Here is a 21,158-nt window from a genome sequence, read left to right on the forward strand (position 1 = left end):
GAAGGATGGATGAGTGATGGAGGAGCAGTTACTGATTTAATTTAAAGAGGAAAGATAAGAGAGAGAGAGAGAGAGAGAGAGAGAGAGAGAGAGAGAGAGAGAGAGAGAGAGAGAGAGAGAGAGAGAGATTGTCTTGAGAATGCTAAGAGAAAAGAGTAGGTGTACTTGAGTGCACTATGTGCCTTGGAACTCTAAACTAAACTTACAAACTCTATCTTAATGGTACTAAATAATATCATTAACATAGTAACCTAAGCCTCAAGGAAATACAACCAGTTTTCACCCTTTTAAAACCACTAATTTTAATTGAAAAAATTATTTTGAACGCAAAGGAAGTCATAAAAACTGATCAAAACCAAGAATGTTCTAAGACTGTTCTTTAGACAGGGCTTTTTATTATTTTTAATTTTTCTTTAATAAAATTGAAACATTCATCAACCAAGGGTTTAGTAAAAATGTCAGCTATATGATTTTCAGTATCTACAAAGGTTAATTCAACTTCCTTTTTATTCACATGATCACGAATAAAATGATGTTTTATCTCGATATGTTTTGATCTTGAATGTTAAATAGGGTTTTTTTATAAATTGATAGCACTAGTGTTGTCACATAAAATTTTAATATTTGTATACCTTAGTGAGAAGTCTTCAACTTGGTTTTTGATCCAAATCACTTGAGAGAAACAATTTGTAGCAGATACATATTCTGCTTCAGTTGATGAAAGTACTATAGTATTTTGCTTTCTGCAACACTAACTTACAAGAGCTTCTCCAAGAAATTGACATGCTCCACTTGTGCTTTTTCTTTCTAATTTATCTCCAGCATAGTCGGCATCACAGTATGCCATAAGATCAAAATGTGAACCCTTTTTATACCACAGACCAGTATCTGGTGTTCCCACCAAATATCTAAAAATCCTTTTGACAACAGTGAGATGTGATTCTTTTGGAGAGGATTGAAATCTTGCACATAACCCTACTGAGAAGACAATGTCTGGCTACTTGCAGTCAAATAAAGGTGTGATCCAATCATTCCTCTATATTTCTTTTCAGATACATCCTTTCCTTTTTCATCTTTGTCCAAGCTTGTTGATGGATGCATTGGTGTTGGCATAATTTTAGCCTCATTCATCTTAAACTTTTTTAGGAGATCTTTGACATATTTTTCTTGACTAATAAAGATTCCTTCTTCAAGTTGTTTGATTTGAAGACCCAAAAAGAATCTAAGTTCTCCCATCATACTCATCTCAAATTCACTTTGCATGAAAGTTGAGAATTCTTCACACATTGTTTCATTTGTAGCTCCAAAGATGATATCATCAACATAAACTTGAACTACTAAAAGATCATTTTTGTTTTCTTTTCTAAAAAGTGTTGTATCTATTTTTCCTCTAGAAAATCCATTGTTTAAAAGAAATGTGCTTAATCTTTCATACCATGCTCTTGGAGCTTGTTTAAGTCCATAAAGGGCTTTAGTTAGCTTAAAAACATGATATGGTCTATGTTGATCAACAAAACCAGGTGGTTGATGTACATAGACTTCTTCATTTAAAAAACCATTTAGAAAAGCACTTTTGACATCCATTTGAAAAAGTTTTAAACATTTATGAGATGCATATGCAAGCAAAATTCTGATTGCTTCTAACCTGGCCACTGGTGCAAAAGTTTCATCATAATCAATTCTTTCTTGTTGATTATATCCTTGAGCCACAAGTCTAGCCTTGTTTCTTGTTGATTTATTCTGAGTAGCTCTTGTTTTTACACCATCTGCAGTACTACCAATGATTTGTTCTTGTGGATGATAGTTGACCATTTTCCATGTCTTTGGAGGAGCTTGTGATGATTCTTCTATTTCATCAATTTTCTTTTTCTGAATTGTAGTTTCTTCTTCCTCATTAGCAATTATGGTTGTTTGTTCCTCAAACTCATCAAACTTCATATGCATACTCTCTTCCATAGCTTGAGTTCTTAAGTTATAAATTCTATATGCTTTTGAAGTTAAAGAATATCCTAAGAATATTCTTTTGTCTGATTTTGAGTCAAACTTACCCAGATTATCTCTAATATTGAGTATGTAACAGTAACAACCAAAAATATGAAAATATGATATGTTAGGTTTTTTATCTTTCCAGATTTCATAGGGTGTTTTCTTTAAAACTTTTCTTATGGTTACTCTATTCAATATATAGCAAGCAGTGTTTATGGCTTCAGCCCAAAAATATTTTTCCACATTTGATTCATTTATCATGGTTCTTGCCATTTCTTGTAGAGTTCTATTTTTCCTTTCTACAACTCCATTTTCTTGAGGAGTTCTAGGACAAGAAAAATTATGAGAAATACCATTTTCATTAAAAAAAGGTTTCAAACAAAGAATTTTCAAATTCTCCTCCATGATCACTTCTTATGGAGACAATTCTTGTTTCTTTTTCATTTTGAACTTTTAAGCAAAAGGTTTTGAAAGCTTCAAAAGAGTCATCTTTTTGTTTTAAAAATAACACCCAAGTAAATCTGGAATAATCATCTACAATAACAAAACCATAATTCTTACCTCCAAGACTTGTGGTCCTGACTTGTCCAAATAAGTCTATGTGAAGTAATTCAAGAGGTCTCTTGCTTGAAATTCTTTTAGTTTAAAGCTATTTTTTACTTGTTTTCCTCTTACACGAGATTCACATAACTTATCATTATCAAAACTTATCTTTGGTAATTCTCTTACTAGATCAAGTTTAGAAAGTTTTTAAATAGTTTTCGTACTTATATATCCTGCCCTTTTGTGCCAAATCCATTTGTCCTTTTCAAGGGACACAAAACATGATTCATCAGGGAGTTCGTCTAAGTATATGATATAAACATTTTTCTTTCTTGAACCATTGAAAAGAATTTTGTTAGAAGATTAGTGTTTGATTTCGCATGTATCAGTTTTAAATATAACCTCAAAACCATTGTCACATAATTGACTAATGCTTATTATGTTTAAGACCTTCTACATAATGGACATTTTCAATTTTTGCAGAATTTATCTTACCAATTGTACCATTACCTTTAATAGTAGTTGTTTCATTATTACCAAAAGTAACTGATCCTCCTTCTTTCTTTTCAAAAGAAAGAAAGCTTTGTCTATCTCCAGTCATACGTCTGGAGCAGCCACTGTCCAAGTACCATGGCTTCTTCTTAACTGTGAGAAGACATTCCTGCATTTGTTTTTAACATGCTTTTAGGTACCCATATTTTTCTAGGTCCTTGATGGTTAGTGTTATAATGATTCTTCTTATGTTGATAAGAAGAATTCCTATAAGTTTGTTTAAAAGTCTGCTTTTCAAGATTGTTCTGAGATCGTTCTAAAAAATATCTCTTATGATAATTTTGTTGTCTAGATTTTCTATAACAAAAAGGTTCAAAATGCCCTTCCTTATGACAGTATGAACATTTGTATATAGGTTTTTTAGGAACAAAAAGTTTTTTGTATATTTTTTTATTATCATAAGTTTCAAAGCCTAGGTCTGTTTTACTAAAAATACATTTCTGAGATCCTAAAATGTTTTCAAATGTTTTAGTAGACTTTACAAATTTAGTTATGTCATTTTCAAGTTTTGAAACATTCTTCTTTAGTATTTTGTTCTCTTCTTGTATGTTAGAGTCAATTTGTTCTTTTTGATTTTGTTTAAGTTCTTCTACTTTTCTATTGTGAGCAATTTCCATTTTTTTTATTATATCTTTTAATATTTCATTTTCAGTTTTATATTCATCCTTTTCTTTAGAAATTTTAGTTACTTCTTCCTGAAGTTGATCATATTTTTTATTTAGATTTAAGCTATCATAAAATAGATTATAAAAAAGATGTTCAGTTTTTTGACATGAAGAGCAAGTTTCAGGATTTACCTCTTGTGTTTCTGATCTTGTCATAAGACATACATTTGCTTCTTGTTCTTCTTGTTCTTCTGGAAGTTCATCTAGTTCATTCCAGGTTGCCATCATTGATTTCTTGACAGGAGGTCTTTTGAATTTTGGACAATCATTTTTGTAGTGTCCAAATTGATTGCATCCATAACAAATTTCCTTCTGACCTCTCACCATCCAAATTTCCTTCTAACGCCGTTCATTTTGACTTCTCCAAACTTCCTCAGCCAGCCCCACCTGTATCTAATACTGAGCTAGCAGAAATGTGCAATAACATCTTACTTAGGATGCATGATTTACATAGGCTGAGATACTCTTTTGTTGATCTGGATGAATATATGGAGGCCTAGGAACAACTTACGAAGGAAAGTGACAACGTGCTATTTAAGGTACAAAATGGTGATGTCAATGAACTGATAGAGTTTCATATGAAGACCAAGCAATGGGTAAGGGGTGTCAATCAAGAGTTTGATCAAGCACAGATGCGCAAGAAAGGGAAGTTCAGTATTTCAGACAACTTTTTTAGTGAAGATGTGCTCATAACTGAAATATGGAAAGAAAACATAGGTCTGCTAGATAGTGAGCTCAGCATGCATTTGAAGTTCTCTTTGGAACCTGGGCCATTATTTGTGAAGAAGGATCATGTTATTCCCTCTGAACTATCTGCTTTTGAGGCCTTCAAGACCGAGGTTAATGGAAAATTGGCATCAATGAAGGAAGAACAAGAAGCTATGAATGCAAGACAAGCCGAAATGAGTGCTGACTTGAAGAAAATTCTTAGCCTTCTTTCTCCTAAACCTTAGGATTCAATGCACTTTATTTTTTATTTCCTTCTTTGTTGTTTTTAGCATTTGAACAATTTTTATGCTTTATGGATTTCCTTATTCTTATTAATTTGTTCAAGTTTATTCTTATCTTATGTTTTGCCAATTTTGGTTGCGAAAAATGCAAAAACAATACATTGGAAGTAAAACTCAAAATAACATTTTATTAATGCAAATTTCATTGGGTACATATGATTCAAAGATTACATAAGATTTCAAGAACTCTGAACAGATTCTTCTGTTGTCTTCTCCTTCAGCTTGGATTGGACTTTAGATGAATCTTTCTCATCTGAATCATATGTTGCCAGGAACTCTGCATAATCTGAATCTGTTTTCTCAAAGTCAGATGATAAGATGATTATCTCTGGTTTCGCTTTCTCCTTTTGTTTCTGCTCCTCTTTCTTTTTCTCAGAAACCTTATTCTCTTCATTCTTTTTCTTTTGAGCCTCTGCAATTCGCCTACTTGATCTCTTCATTTTTTTTACAAATTCGTTGTGATTTGATATTCAAACTTTGCTTTTGCATTGCCTTTTTATAGCAGTTTCAACTCCTGGTTCTTAACGTCCTTCTTTATTATGCTTACAGTTTCCACTACTTTCTACCTTTGACTGCCTTGGAAATTGTGTTTTCAAAATCCTTTTTTTGACTGTATTTAATTCTTTTTGACTGAAGCCAAAATGGGGAGAATAAAAATATTAATTGAAAATTGAACCACTTGCTAAAACCTGAAACTGTCAAAAAAATTTAAGATATCTCGTATTACTTATACTTATTTATGAAGGAGACTATGTTATATAGTCAGAACAAAATTATCACATATAAGCATTCAGAAGTTTGCAAATCTTCTGATACTTATTGGACTCAGGGGGAGAGCTTGCAAACCTTTTCCTCTGAAAGTCAAAATGTGAAAATATTCTTCAGACTATATAACTAGTTCTTAAACTGATTTCAATTAATCATATATCAAACTCAGGGGGAGCTTGCAAACCTCGTAAACCTGATCTTGGTAATGATAAATTAAATCAACAACAATTGTCAATTAATACTTATATTTGTCATCATCAAAAAGGGGGAGATTGTTGGAACAAAATTGGTTCTAAAGCCCCAAGTTTTAAATCTATAAAGTTTTGATGATAACAATAAGTATTAAAGGAACAATTGGTAGTACTAATTTTTCAAACTAGTGTGTAGGACCGTTATAAGTAAATTCTGATGACCTAAGTTCAGAAGTTGACAAACATGTTCTGAAACAGACTCAGAAGCAAGGTCTCTTTGAAAAGAATTTTAGTGAAATCCCTTGGAAGTGCAAGGGGACTGGACTACTCTCGTTTTGTGAGAGGAACCAGTATAAATCTGATGTGTACTTTCTCTACCTCTGATCTCTTTATTGTGTTTGCTTGTTTTATCCACTGCTAACTTATTTGAGTTGAAACTTAGAAAAAGTTTTAACTTATCTAAAACACAATTCACCCCCCCCCCCCCCCCCCCCCCCCCCTCCCCCCTCTTGTGTTTTCACACCTTCAGAGTTGAGGTCATTTATGATGATGGTGAATCTTCCATACATCTTATCAATGGATTCATCTTCCTTCATCTCAAATAACTCAAACTTTCTTACACCAATATCAATTCTTGTTTCTTTGACACAATTGGTTCCTTCATGATGAGTTTTAAGAGTGTTCCAAATTTCTTTGGCAGTTTTGCATTGCATAATCCTGTCATATTATTCCCTGCACAGAGCACTTTTAATAAATAATTTAGCTTTAGTATTTAAAAGTACCCTATCTGCTTCAGTGGTTGTCCATTCAGCTTGAGGCTTTGGAGTGGTAGAATCTTTTGCCAATGGTATGCATTCTCTGCTTCAGCCGCCTTTCCCCCTGCTCAATCCTCCTGCTTCGTCCAGGATGTAGCTTCGGCTATGGCTGGTGCGACAGCCGGCGGTTGCCACCCACACCACCCCATGCATCCTGTCTGGTCGTTCTCTCTTCCGATAGGTATGTCTCTGCTGAAATGTGGTGATTTGTCTCACGTCTGTCTTTGCAATGGTGTGTCGCGACGCAAAAAACGCACGGGTGTGCTAACGCCCGATATGACTATAGAGTCGCCACCAAACTTTATTTATTGTCAAAGGAAAAGGAAAATATCGATAAAACCTTAAAGGAATGAAAAGATGGTCGTCACAACCATTTTCGGGTTCGGGAGCCGATTATGCAAGGGAAGGCGCAGCAGCAGTAGCTGATGGTGCTTGTTGTCCTTTTGTTGTTGTTTTTTTTTATTTGTTTGACTTTGTTAAATCAGAAAGGGACTGAGAAAGGAGAAAGGTGTAATATTGAATATTAAATTTCGATATGGGCCAAATTATAATTGTTAAGTAATAAAATGTGTAATTAATTATAATTGTTAAGTAATAAAATGTGTAATTAATAAAAAAATCATAGGTCAACCCACAAACCCACGGATGTAATCCGCATAACTCACAGTTTTAACAATCCAACTTACACTGGCCAAAACAAAATTTATCTTGCGTCCGCACAAGCTGCAGGTTAAACGGATTGCTCTACAAATCTTAGCCTATATACCTAGCACTAGGGATCATGGCTAATGTTGCACTATTAGATTCTATCGAGATGAGAGGGTTTAGGAATATTGGTTGCTACTCTTTGAAAGTCGTTCCTTCGATACATTGTCCCTCATACACCCATCATCTTGGACTTTTTTGCTAATGACTGGTGGTGCATTCAGATCTTTCTCACGTCAAGCTATTACTCTAAAGTACAAATAACCAACTAGATCCAAGTGGTTGTGCACTCAAGTTCTGATGTCAGCAGCACAAAGGATCAGCAAATGAATCCTATATGATATCAAGTAACTCCCAAATCTGGATTTCTTAAACAAAGTCAGCAATCTCTCTTGAATCAAATACTTTTGAGTTTTGATACAAAGTATACCATCTGATATTTTAATCAGATTCATTATTCTGAAGTATTACAAATAACCACGTTTGGGTACAGGAACATGGCAGCCAATCAGTCCTGAGCAGGATTTACAATCATTTCATTCCCAACAAAATTAAATTTATGAACTGATGATCAAAAAGATTTGACCTTCAGGTAAACCTACAAGAAGTCAAAGAATTACAGATTTCAGGTCTGAATTTTTCCGTTTAAACTATACACATTGAAGTCAATTTTCTAGAATGCTGGATGAAGTATTTGTTGATCATATGGACAAAAAAGGGACGATTACATCATTCAGCAACACAATAGACTTCACTAAGCGTGAGGCTCAAGGGTGTGAAGATGATTACACAAGAGTACATGGCATAACTTGCAGCCAAGCCTTTTAATAGGGTATACTTCACAGGGGAAAACTTTTTGATACAGTCAACTTACTGGTGTATTGCACGGCTGGTGCTTTCTTCTCCAATTGAAACTGTGGCAAGGGACTTGGAAGCCCATGCCCTAGCATTCATTGCTCCTTCCTGCAGATTACTTCTCTTGCATGGCTCTTTCAAACGGTAAACTGACTGTATTATGCGCTTCAAATAAACCAAAGGATGTTCCAGCAAGCTCCATAATCTAACATTTTGGATGACCCTTCTCCAAGCATATTGAATACACACAAGTAGTGTAGGAAAAAACAGATAGAGTAATCTCAAAACCACAAATGCAGTGGCCAAAGCCAAATAAGTTTCCTGACGTAATAAATTTTCTGGAGATCTAGCCCATGAAAATGGGCAGCTTTCTGGCTCAGTGTCACCGTGATTCTCATTGGCTGATGGACGCCCAATTTTCTCAAGGGATAGTTGATCGAGTGAATCAATCCTAATTCCTACAATGACAACCAAAAAATGAACTAAATACAAGAAATAAGGATACAATGATGTGCTACTGCTACTGCATAACATGAGGAAGACCGAAGACTACAAAAATTATTTTACAGACTGTCCCAATAATGTCCATGACCTTTCTATCAGCCCAACTTTTCAAGGCCCAACTTTTTCTCCTTTGTCAAGTAAAAGATACAGTAATCGCTTGATTGCAAGTTTGCAACACAAAACAACCAAGGCACAATCAAATCATGCCAGTCATGAAAAGTTAAAATTCAACCTTAAGTAATCAACAAGTAGGCGAGAACAAGGTTTATATAATCAAATTTTAAATCATGAATCAGAAGACCTATTTTCCAAAATCATAAATTGAATCTTATTAAAAAACAATATAAAATAACGTTCAGATGAAAAAGCTTTCTAAAGCATAAAAATATTAGAATTTCAGCCAACAAAAAAAAAAAACATAAGAGTGTTGAGATGTATGGCCCAATACCACTCCCACCTTCTCAGAAAAATATAACAAACAGAAATGTAAAGCGTAGGACCCAAAACAGACCAAAACCCTCTCTCACCCCGAGAAACAAAAAACCCAAGCCTCCCTTTCTGTCATCAGCCACCCTCCCCTAGTTCAAGCACTGTCTTCAAACAAGATAAAAGGGGACTAAATATGAAAGAAGAATAGAGGGAGGGGGCCGGGCACGAAGCACAGTGTTGGCAGAATACAAAAATATGGTGTAGGAGGGTCTGTGAAGAAAAGTCTGTCTCTTTTGGGATTCTGACTTGGATTCTTTGGAGGGTTTAGTCTTGGCTATTTCTGTCCCATTTAAGAAAAGTTGGAAAAAATTCAACCCTAGAAGGCCTTTTCAGAACCAGCTATCTGACCAGGCATATTTCTGGGCTTCCTCGTGATGGAAGTTGAATAGTATAATTCACATCTTAATCATGATTCATGTGATTCAGCAGGGATAGTCACAACTCACACTACGCCTTCCAATTCAACTCATGATCTATTATAAATTGATTGCTATCTATTTCGTTCCGAATCGGGATATGAATTATATGATACAAACTACGATGGTTGAGAAGAAAATGGATCCTATGGAAAAACGAGAGAAATCCTTCAAATGAACCGAAATATTAAATACAACATATTTCCTTTAGTGTTGAATAAATCCATACATTTCTTCCATGGAATCATATTTGAAAATCATACTCTAAAGTAGTGTCTAGTTCAAAGGAGGGGAGGAAAAGGGATATAATAAGAAGTATTCTGTTTCATTTAGAGGAGTGAAAAGGAAATAACCCTCTCATTGTCGGGTTTGCAAGGGTAGGTGGGGACATTTGTATACCCTTACACCTTTCATACTACATTTTATGTAAGGACATTTTAGTCAGTGCATTTAAAATGTTTAAAACACATCTTCTCTTCCCTCCATATCCCTCAGTCAGTACTGGAGAAGAGCCAAATTGAGTGAGGAGATATTTTGTTTCCTCCATTCCCCTACCCTCCAAAATATTACAACAAAGATTTAAAATAATCTGTACCCTCCATTTCTCCCACACCAAAAAATATGTAATGTAATTGTATTTTTGTTCATATTTTGAAAGCTATATAAATCGATAAAGCTCCCTGAATTGAATGTAACTCACAAGGCCGACAAGCAAAAGTTGCTGCAGCTGAAATTAATAATAGGATGAAAAAATACATAGCTAATAGACCACAAATCTCAATGCAAAGATAAAGTACAAAAACTGGCCGTTACTTACCAGTAACATCATTGTAGAAACTTACGAGAGAGCCAAGGGTCCGAGATCCATGATACCGTACACGCATAGTAGAATTCAAAATGAATAATGTAGGGAAACCATGGACACCATACTTGGATAAAGTACTGCCAAAAAGAAATTATCATTGATATGAAAGAAGCCAAAAATGAAAGAGAGATTAGACAAAAAAAAAAAAAGACATGAACCTTGGCCTAACTGATGATTCTTCAATAGCAAAATGAGGAATAGTAGGATGTAAGGAAGAAAGTACAGAAAAAACCGGTCTAAATATCCGAGAGAAAGGACACCATGATGCATAGAATAGCACAGCCACATACTCATGATAATTCTTATGAACCATATTCAGTGCCTTCGCCAAAATAACCTCATCTCCCTGCATAATAAAATACAAAAACACATAGCTTCTGTAAAAAAACATAATCATGGTTATAGTTATCGCAATTAGCAATCTTATTCAATCACCATTAAGAACACTCCCTCACTAAACATAATTTGGCACAAACAATATACCAGCATAAAATTAATTCGCTAATTCTTAATTATAACTAGAGCAATTGCATGTTAATAAATTTATAATCACAAAATTACAATTTTGTAAATAGGGTGAATTTACCTGAGTGACACCAATATAATGAATGGATCCAAGAGAATCAGAAAGAGAACAAGTGGAATCTGGAGACGCTAAGACAAAATCCAAAAGCGATTCCGTGGGACAAACGGCGGTGGTGGTGGTGACCGATTGAGCGGTGGAGGAAACGGTGGCACAACAGAGCAAGATAGCCAACACGATCTCCGATCTCCAAAGCATCATCCTCGTCCCTTTACCTTATTAAACGAAAAAAAATGGGAACGAAGAAGAAAATCGAGATGGAAATGAAACCCTAATTGGATTTGAAAAGGGGATAATGAAAACGAGAAGAAAACAAAGAGGGTGAGATAACAAGATGTGACGTGCCTCAATCTCAGTGGATGTTTTTTTTATTTTAAATTTAAAAATAAAAATAAAATTATTTAAAATTATGGGTTTGGTATGTTGGGAGATTGAGGAAGGAGAGGAAGGTAGCGAGGTATATTGGTTTTAGAGGAAGTGAGTGTGTTGATCGGTTGATGAATTAGCAATGAAGTTGATGATACCAATCTTCTTCATCGCCTTTGCGTTTAACTGTAAGAGTTGGTTGGTTGGTTGGTTTCTAGTCTTGATTTGACTTTCTCTTTAATCTATTCTCTCTCCAACTAAAGTTCATTCATTCATTTTTTTTTTTTTTTGAAGGAAAAAGTTCATTCATTCATATCAACCAAAAAAAAAATCATTCCCATTCATTTATTTTTATTTTTTACCTGATAATAATTGTTTGCCTCTACCGTCAAAAGAAAAAAAAAATGTGTTTACCTCTAAAATGTGAGCGAGTTTTCCTATAATATTTTTTTCGATTATCTCTGAAGATTATGTCATTTATCCATTCATGAAGTATGATGACTTAAGATTTCACATAAGAGATGGTGTGGCACGGCCAATGAGGGGGTAAACCAAAATTTGTTAATATTATAAGACAAAAAATAGAATCTTAAGCTCACATATTAAATGAGGGGTAAAATTCCCTCATATTGCATGGGATAAATACTTATTAACCCTATAAATAATAACTACTAATACTCTTAGACACATACACACTTAGGAACCACCATTTAAAATTCATACACAAACTGCGAGATTTTTGTTCAAACCTAAATGATGGTGTCCAGTTTAACATTATTAATATTTGTCAGTTAAGTTATCATTTGTAGACAATGCATTCATTATTTATGTTAGTAGAATGTCAGACTTTGAAACTCTAGATAGAATTCATGTTCGATCATTGTTTTAGAAGAGTCATCTCTGAGTCGGATTACAAGATCTTAGTAAACAATTTCAAGGAGATCAACAACGATTGGAGCTATCATGACACGTTTTCGAGCAAATTAAGAAAAACTAGGTTGAATAGTTCATGTTTGAGAGAGATGACAATAGGGTTATGCATTCATCTAGTTACCCAGCGAACCGTCTTGTAGTTTGGTGCTTACACAGCAAACACCTCCCGGACTAAAAATTAAAAGATTAAACATAAACTAAGTGTAATAATAAATTTTTTTGCCACCCTACCACATTTTCATGCGCCCTTCTAGTTCTCTATCTATTTTATCCTTCTGCTACTTAAGTAGAGGACGTGTAAAATCTTGATTTTTTTTTCATGTTAGGACAGTTTTTTTTCTCAAATTTATCATTTTTATATGGTCCGCTACTTAAGTAGCGGATTTTGTTCCCTACTTAAGTAACATAGAAGGTTATTTTGATAAATTTATAGGATGCGTGAGAAAATTGATAGGATGCCAAGAGAGATTTTTAAATGTAGTAGGATTGAAACATTGGTCACTGCATATTATAGACAATATTTTTACCCACTGATTTATACTCGTACGATAATAGTGTGTCTTTTTTTTTTTAATATAGTGTGTTTTTAATCCCACAAAAAAATTACTTGAATCACTTTAGGTTAATATCTTTCATTTTGAATTAGTAATGATGAATAGTGAATATACCAATACTTAGTAAAGAGAATTTAGTTAAAACATTAGATCAATTCTATGGTACATAAATAAAATAGGGCTTAATATTTTTCTTTGTAAAAAAATAAAATAAAATAAAATAGGGCTTGCACAACGTACAAGTTTATCTTTACTATGGTGAAAAGTAAATTTTAAGATGTGTCAAAAGCATTTTTCTCTCATCCTAATATCATTTGACTGTGATTTTAAGATGCTGTGAATTGAAACTTCTCTACGACCGTGGTGTCACCGTGATTTACTATTTTTGAAACACACTAATTTTGCAAATACCAACTAAATTTGAACATGAAGAGGTGGTGGAGATAGGATGAGAGTTAGATCCTCCACTGATTGACACTGCAGAGAAGAGGACTCCATAGTTCAACTCTTGCTTGCTAGGACTTCAAGGTGAGTTATTGCATGTTTAGAATCACTGTAAATTTTACATTGTGATTTTGTTAAAATTTCAAGATGCAGTTTTTGTAAAATAAGTTACTGTGAATACGAACATATACTTATGAGCACCCACAGTGACAAGTGGCACGATTGAAGAACTGGTATCCTGAGGAAAAGAAAACCTACATAAGCATACTCACTTCAAAGCAGGGGAAAGAGAAAGATCATAGAGAGGAGATACTGTGGTTTGGTGTAACAGATGTACGATAGTACTGCGAACCTATTTAAACTTGCAATACTAAAATGCAGACCAGTATGAACGACCTTCATAGGTAACCATTCTATTACCCGCCTTATTGTGGTGGGTTTAGCAAGTGCTATTTTATATTGAATAAACCATCAAATTTGTCTCTAAAGTATTACTTCTGAAATTTAGTCTCTAGTATATAAATATAATAAGTAGTCTTTAAAATATATAAAATCCTCCATAGTAACAGGAACTAAAGTGACGGATTTAATTCTAGATATTTTAAGGATTAATTATTATGTTTATATACTTTAGAGACTAAATTAGAGAGAAAATGATAGTTTAGAGACTAAAAGTTTATTCATTCATTATTTTAAAATAAAACGCATGTATTATTGACCATGGACTTTGTAGTGTAATAATAGCGGAGATAATTCATGCGAGGATGAAAAAGTAAACCGGGCATTAAACATTAGACAGAACCTTGTGCAAACAGGCAGATTCACATCAAAGAAGAAAATCAACAACTGGGATGACTTTCAATTTTGAAATTTGGGGGGAAAAAATAGTTCCTTCTTCATTTGAAGGATCAACCAAAAATCCAATTGTGCTTCCAAAAAAAAAAAAACCAAAAATTCAATGTATGTATACCAGAGAAGGAAAAAGAATGTTCTAAACTAAAATGGACCTAAAGGAAAACTTTTACTTGTAACGTAAAAAAGCTGTCTGAGCTCTGGCAAGAAACGGGAGATACGTCACACCAGAACCTGCACAGTAACCTCTGGAATTGAGAAGCCACCAGCACGATCAGCTGAATTAATCAACAAAATAATGTTGCCTTCAAGTATGTCTGTTTCGTCCCAAAATACAAGCAAAATCAGTAAAGGAGGAAAGAAACAGGAGAAACTATTAGCTTTAAAAATAAAGCATGCAAGTAGAGAACAAGAATAATGCTATAGTACATTTACTCGTGTGGTTATTTAGCAAAAGAAAAAGACTTAATTCACATTAAGGTTCATAAGCACAATCATATATAAATTTGACTGGTACATAGGAAATAATTATGACACTTTCCACAGTCATTTCAACACAAGATCTTAAAAACATGTTACTCCTATTCACTAGTAAAATTCTACAAAAAGAAATGGTCTTGAAAATACAAGTCAAACATATGTAGAAGTAATAATTACTAAACTTTCCATGCAAAAGTTATCACTTTTGATTACTTAATGCCCTAAGGACACTTGTTAGCATTTTTCTTAAAAAAAAGAGGATATTTCATGTGAACATGTTATAAAGCTAGTTGTAGAAAACGCAACAATATGTTCTAAAGAAAATACTTTTATTTCATCATGAATTTCAAATCACTTAGACAGAGAGGCATAGATGAATTCATGGAAACAAATCAGTCTGTCTGCAGAAAATATTTTTTGTTGTACTATAATATTACCTTTTCTAGCCTATCATCCTGAACAGGATATTTGATAATATACAAGCAGACTCTGCGAACTACCATACATGATTTATTTTGAAAAATTGTTGCATGCACTGCATCTATCACCACATCTGAATCTATCTGGCTGTTACCGAAATTTAGGCATACCCATCGAGTCGGTTTGGAACATTTCAACTTCACACTTCGCCATTTCTGATAAGCAAGATTTATTTCCTATATTAACACCATCATCATTTTGCTTGTCAAATTGGTTTAACATACTTTCATCAGAAACGGATTGCGGTCTTCCCTGCATGGCTCTTGGAGATGCATATTGATCTATTGCAACAACATCGCTGCAAGAAACAATTCCTGACTGAGGCTTCATGCAACCATCATCAGCATGTTTGAGTGCACCAAAGGTTCCATCTGAGTTGTTATTCATATTATCATGAAAAGCAGAAGGGTGCTGATTCCCGGTTACAGTAAATAAGTTACTTTCAGAACTTTCGTGCAACAGATTTTCCATTGTGAAAATTTGGTCATTTATAGAACTTTTCTGTAAACTCACAACTTCATCCATTGGAGGAACATGATTATGACCAACATTGTCAGCTACATAAAGATTGGGTGTAAAATCAACTCCACCAGACTCAGATGCATCTTGCGGCCAAGCACTAAAAGAAATATCATTAATGTATCCATTGGGATCCCATGTTCTCTCATCAATGGATGAGGTAGGCATATCATTATAGAAAAAATTTCCCTCAGCAGAGTCCTTCAGCACAGAAGTTTGTGCCGTGTTCACATTGTCCATAGATGTGTGATCAAGTTCATTCTGGGATGGGACAAGAGAGCCTTCAGAACCAAACTGAAGTTCACCATTAGTAGAAATGTCTTTAATTTCTGACAGATATCTACTAGAAATAATTTGTTGACTGACATCCTCAACTAGCTTTCCGTCATTTTTCCCTTCAGAATTTGGAACCAGCATACTATTTTCAGAACCTATTTTCTGAATGTGTTTTTCTACTAATGTGGTGGAAAACCCAAGCCCATTACCACCAACATGTACTGGCTCACTTTCATAGGGAACAGTTTCATAGCATCCAGTAATTTTATCCTGACCATCAAAAATACTAACTCCGCCTTTTATGCGTCTCACATCATTTCTTTCATCAGAAAAACGATTAATACTGCAGCTACTATTGGAGATAGGAGCTGTGAAATCCAAAGGATATGGATTGCATGCAACATCAATAGCTTTAAGACCAAGAACCAATTTCCGATCCGGTCTCCGGTGAGAACTGTTCAGCTTTTCAGTTCGAATTGATGATGACATGGTGACCTGCTTCTTCTTATGAGAACTTGCATTGCCATCAATCTTCATGCCACCTGTAGGGAAGTGACCAGCACTCTGCTGCATGTATAAAAAAGAAAAATAATGAAACATGTTAATTTAGTTATTGGAACAGAAAAAATATAATAAACTCTACTGCAAAGGAATATATAGATTACATGCAGCATGACTAGCCACAATAGCACCAATCAACTCCTCATTACATACATTATAAACTCTGTCCTCTGAAAGGGAACATCCCTGATCTGAATTCGCATCATTCTTATCAGCCTTCAGTGGTAGCTTATCGTCAGCTGGATGGTCAGAGACTCCAAAGGATCCACTAGTAGTATCACCTAATTCAAAATCTATAGCCCGGTCACCATTTAAATACCCATCAGAAGTATTTAGCTTTCCGGCTCCAAAGGATGATGATATGGTGGCCTGCTTCTCATGAAGAGAACTTGCATTGTCATCAATCTTAATGCCACCAGTAGGAACGTGACCAACATTCTGCTGCATGTATAAAAAGAAAAAACAGTGAAATGTGTTCCTTTGTTAATTATTGGAACAGAGAAAGAAATAAAAATTACAAATACTAGCTTACATTTTCAGATGACATATTGATATTATTGAACGGCTGACTACCATCCAAGTATGAAGAAACCTCCTTGTATGACTCAAACTGGCGTCCATCAGGGCTGGATGGAATCAACAAATTAGGGAAATTGCATAAGAATCCAACACAAATAATAGTTAAGAAATAGTTAATATATGCATAAACAGTGCCAATAAAATTCAGGTTACAGCTGCTACAGAGTAAAATTACAGTAACACTCATTTTTGGTCCCTCGCGTCACATATGAATACTTATTAACAATTTAATCTCAAACTTCAAATTCACAATAATTTTCCATCTATCTCATTATATTGTCTTGTCTTAATGGAAAATGATGAATTTTAAGGTGAAAATTCAAGCTTTTTTGTGAAACTAAGTTGTGGCGGAATGGATGAAGAGGTGAGATTGTTAGGGATTTGATGTTTGACTGAATAAACAATAAAATTCATTCCCAGTTCCCAGGGGGTGAAATTGAAAAAGAACGGATACATTCTAAAGGTTATAAAGATAATTGGAGAATACAAGTTTCAGATAAATTACAGCATCACACAAATGAAAACTAAAATTCCAAAGAACCATAACCCATATAATTCAGAGGTCGTATGAAAATTGAGATCCAAAAGTAGATCATATCATATCCATGTGATAACTCAGCCCAGTCCTTTTATAAAAATTCAACCCATTCACCTCATACCAAAAAGATAGCGGACACAAATACTGTAATTTTTTCTACCTACTAGTATTTACATTATACTTCTTAATAACATGAAACTTTTAAAAGAAAAGCATTGTGTACACACTAATATAAACACACTCGGTTTTTCCCCTCATTCAATTGTTCATAAACTGACTGTAAACATAAGCAAAATATTAGAACGTAACCAAGACAACAAATACGTTTTCAGCAAAGCAGGAACTTCTTCAATTCTTTTTTTCTTCATAAAAGAAAATTTAAATCGGATAAAATATACTACAGACTCTGAGGATGTCCTCTAAAGGGCAAATTCGAGATATGTTGCCATATATGGGAGAAACTTACTCTAGATTTCTTAATGTTTCTGATAGAGATCTCTTGATTGTGCCAATATCTGTTTTGCCTACTCAAGATCGCTTAATTTAAAACTTCCCTTTCTAAATCAAATATGAGGTTCTGTGAAATCCATATCAAGTACTCCGTATCTTTTTTACTTGTGTAGTTATTAAATTCAGACTGGCCAATTAAACAGGTGAACTAGAGATATGACACTATAATTATAAGGCTTGGACAGTTTTCACCATATAAGTTGGTTTTGATTGTTGAAAACTGCCCATCGTCCCAAATGACTAAACCTCTGCTTTTGGAATGACATACTAAAATATGTTTCTCAATGTCTCTCTGCATTCATTTGCCTTCACACAACTCAACAACTAGTTACCATTCTCTATCAACAAACATGTATGTTCCATTGTAATTCTTATCACAACTAATGCACCAAATGCCTATCACCATTAAAGTAAACAAACAACATAATCTTAGAGTCAATGAAATTTCATAACGTAAAAGAAAAATATCAACGGACTCTGTTTATCAATTATATTATCTATGAAGCACGGACTCCGACACGGATACGGCGACACCGCTAATGTAAATGATATAGGACGCCGACACCGCTACATATTTATAAAAGATATAAATTGAGAAGTTATTTCTCAAAAAAAAAAAGTTAAAAATATTGTAACCAAAATGTATGTCGTCAATCCCTCATTGATCAATAATGTTGTTTCGACACATCTTTAATTCCTGCAGATATGTCTAATATGTTCCTAATGAGAGTATAAGCAAAGAACAAACAATTTTTTTGGGAACTTTTTGGGGACACTTGTCCGACACGTATTGTACGAGTGTCTTTCAGGTGTCGGACACCGATCAAAGGAGTGTCAAGATTTTTTTTTTTACACCGATCTAAGTTATCCGACATGTGTCGTAAGAGTGTCATACGAGTGTCGGACACCGACACATGTCGGACACCGCGACACGCCTAATCATAGAGGTGTCCGTGCTTCATAGATTATTATTAATTAATGTGCTTAGTTGTATTTCAACTATGTAAACTTGTGTTCTGAACTTATTATTAGGTAAATGTTCTAATCTTTTATGCAATCTTTTATTTTGCAATAACGATTTATTATTTATTTTATTCAATTTGGTTCTGCAAGGATCTTCCTGATTGAACTAATTAGCCATCCTATGCCCTAAGCTAATGATAACCAGTTCAAATATAACAACTATGGTTACCCAATGAAAGAACTAATAATAAAAGCACACATTGACAATATAAAAAGAAAGTAGTAAAATGTTTAACTAGTTCGCATTGATTTCCCATATGAACAAACTAATCAATATAATCATTCATAGTAAGAGACAAATCTTATTCGATTTGCAATGTTCAAAGCTAATACTTGTTAGATTCCCATTTTTAACATCCCGTCAGTTTACATCCCTTCAACATCACAATTGACATTATCGTTGGCTGGCCTTTCGGATATTAATTTACCATTGGCTATGAAGGCCCATTAAAGGGCCAAAAGGCACTGATACCTTCTAGCTGCTTAACTCTGTATTAGGTGCACCTTTCACCATACTGTTCATGTCTGGTTTATCTAAGTTAAATCTAGTTATAAACATAACACATATGTAATGAAACTCAATTCTTTGCTACCCAATTTTCAAAACAAAAGCACTGCATCATAACTCCTTTCCAACTCACAGACACACAGACAAAAACAAAGGAATCAAAACAGAACAGCAATTGCATTGTTCAAACTAATCAACCAGTAATTGAATTCAAATTCAAAAAATAGAATGAATAAAAGGCAATGGGAAAGAGTAAAAACCTTACGTAACGGCGACAAACCACCGAAGCACGAGCCCCTCTCCTCTGCAGAATAAGAATAAGCTTCCACCCAGTTGGCAGCAAATCACAGATAATATTAGCATCAACAATCCTTCGCTTCTTCCTATCACTCGCCCAAACACCATTCAAACCCTCCAAAAACTCTGACAATTGCGCTTCCGTATTCATCCCTTGTGTCCTCGCTATCAACTGCTCCACAAACGGATCCCCAACATCTTCCAGAACAAAACCTTTCTTCTTGTTAACCGCTTCAACCTTCTGCTCATTAACCGCTTCCACCATCTCCATATCACCCTCGCCGACAACAACTAAACTCGTCTCCTTTACCTGCATATCCGTTACCGGACTCTCGTCCCTGCGTGGCCGTCCGCGCTTCCGCTTCCTCTGACTACCATCCACACCGCCAATTACAACGCTCTGAATACCTTGAGGCGTAAATTCAATAGCAGGTTGTTTGAATTCACCCTGAAACGGAACCAAACGGTCATCATTGGCGCCGCGAAGAGCTTCAACGCCGAAAAGCCGTTGAAGAAGATCGATTATTTGAGAATTCTCTTCGTCAACGGCAATGTGCGAAGACGAAGATTCAGGAGCGGGAACAGCGGGAGCAACGGGAACAGGAACGGGAACGGAAGAGTTCGGGTTGTTGTTGTTACGAAAATTGAGACGAGAAAACGTCTGTTTACGGCTACCGGCGGACTCATTGAAAACTGAACGGTCAATTCTAGGGATAACGGCATCGTCGTCGATGCGACGGTTACGACCGGTATCGTGCGAAAAAGAGAGAGTGAATAGTTCGGGTTGAGAAACAAGACGGAGATCAACAACCGGAAGAGAAGCGTCGTTGCTGGTGGAAGATTCAGAAGTGGCCGCCATAACCGTTTCGGTTGTTAGCAACCGTAACTGAATCTGAATTAAGAGAGAAAGAGAGCGAATTGGTGCAGAGTGTGCAATGCTTCTCTTCTAAATAGCCTTCAACTATCCTTATACGTTTTCATTAAATTCAATTTGGGTCATGCTAACCGGTGCCCCCCGGGGCACTGGTTAAGGAAACCAAAAAAGGAAATTTTAAAATTGAAAATAACACTTTTTAGACTTTCGAGGCGTTGACTGCACAAACTTCAATATGATATTACTATATTTGGTTCCTTAAACAGTGCCCCGGGGGCACCGTTTAGCATTTTCCATTCAATTTTTTATTATTATTTTATTAAAACAAATTGAAAAAATTTAAATGGAAATTTTTTATTTTTTTAATAAGGAAAATTTTTATTATTATATGAATGGATACAATGTTTCAAAATATTT

The 21,158-nt window shown here is 34.7% G+C and overlaps 2 protein-coding genes across 3 annotated transcripts; both read right to left on the reverse strand.

Annotated features, from left to right (window-relative positions):
- Positions 1-7,623: 7,623 nt before the first annotated feature.
- On the reverse strand, positions 7,624-11,549 carry LOC123896990 (5'-adenylylsulfate reductase-like 4). Its single transcript, XM_045947461.1, has 4 exons — positions 10,951-11,549; positions 10,523-10,710; positions 10,317-10,441; positions 7,624-8,548 (listed from the first exon to the last, which is right to left on the reverse strand). Exons 1-4 carry the CDS (start codon positions 11,146-11,148, stop codon positions 8,106-8,108), a joined length of 954 nt encoding a protein of 317 aa, XP_045803417.1. The 5' UTR covers positions 11,149-11,549; the 3' UTR covers positions 7,624-8,105.
- A 2,385-nt stretch (positions 11,550-13,934) lies between these two features.
- Positions 13,935-20,825, reverse strand: LOC123896991. Of its 2 annotated transcripts, none has more exons than XM_045947462.1 (5): positions 19,831-20,825; positions 16,945-17,038; positions 16,566-16,853; positions 15,014-16,418; positions 13,935-14,413 (listed from the first exon to the last, which is right to left on the reverse strand). In XM_045947462.1, the coding sequence occupies exons 1-4, from the start codon at positions 20,724-20,726 to the stop codon at positions 15,147-15,149; spliced, it is 2,550 nt and encodes an 849-aa protein (XP_045803418.1). In that variant the 5' UTR covers positions 20,727-20,825; the 3' UTR covers positions 13,935-14,413; positions 15,014-15,146. The 2 variants fall into 2 exon arrangements, with proteins under 2 accessions (XP_045803418.1, XP_045803419.1); XM_045947463.1 differs by having other exon boundaries at positions 13,976-14,413; positions 16,566-16,850.
- Positions 20,826-21,158: the final 333 nt, after the last annotated feature.

Source organism: Trifolium pratense, linkage group LG7, assembly GCF_020283565.1.
Source record: "Trifolium pratense cultivar HEN17-A07 linkage group LG7, ARS_RC_1.1, whole genome shotgun sequence".
Taxonomy (NCBI): Eukaryota; Viridiplantae; Streptophyta; class Magnoliopsida; order Fabales; family Fabaceae; genus Trifolium; species Trifolium pratense.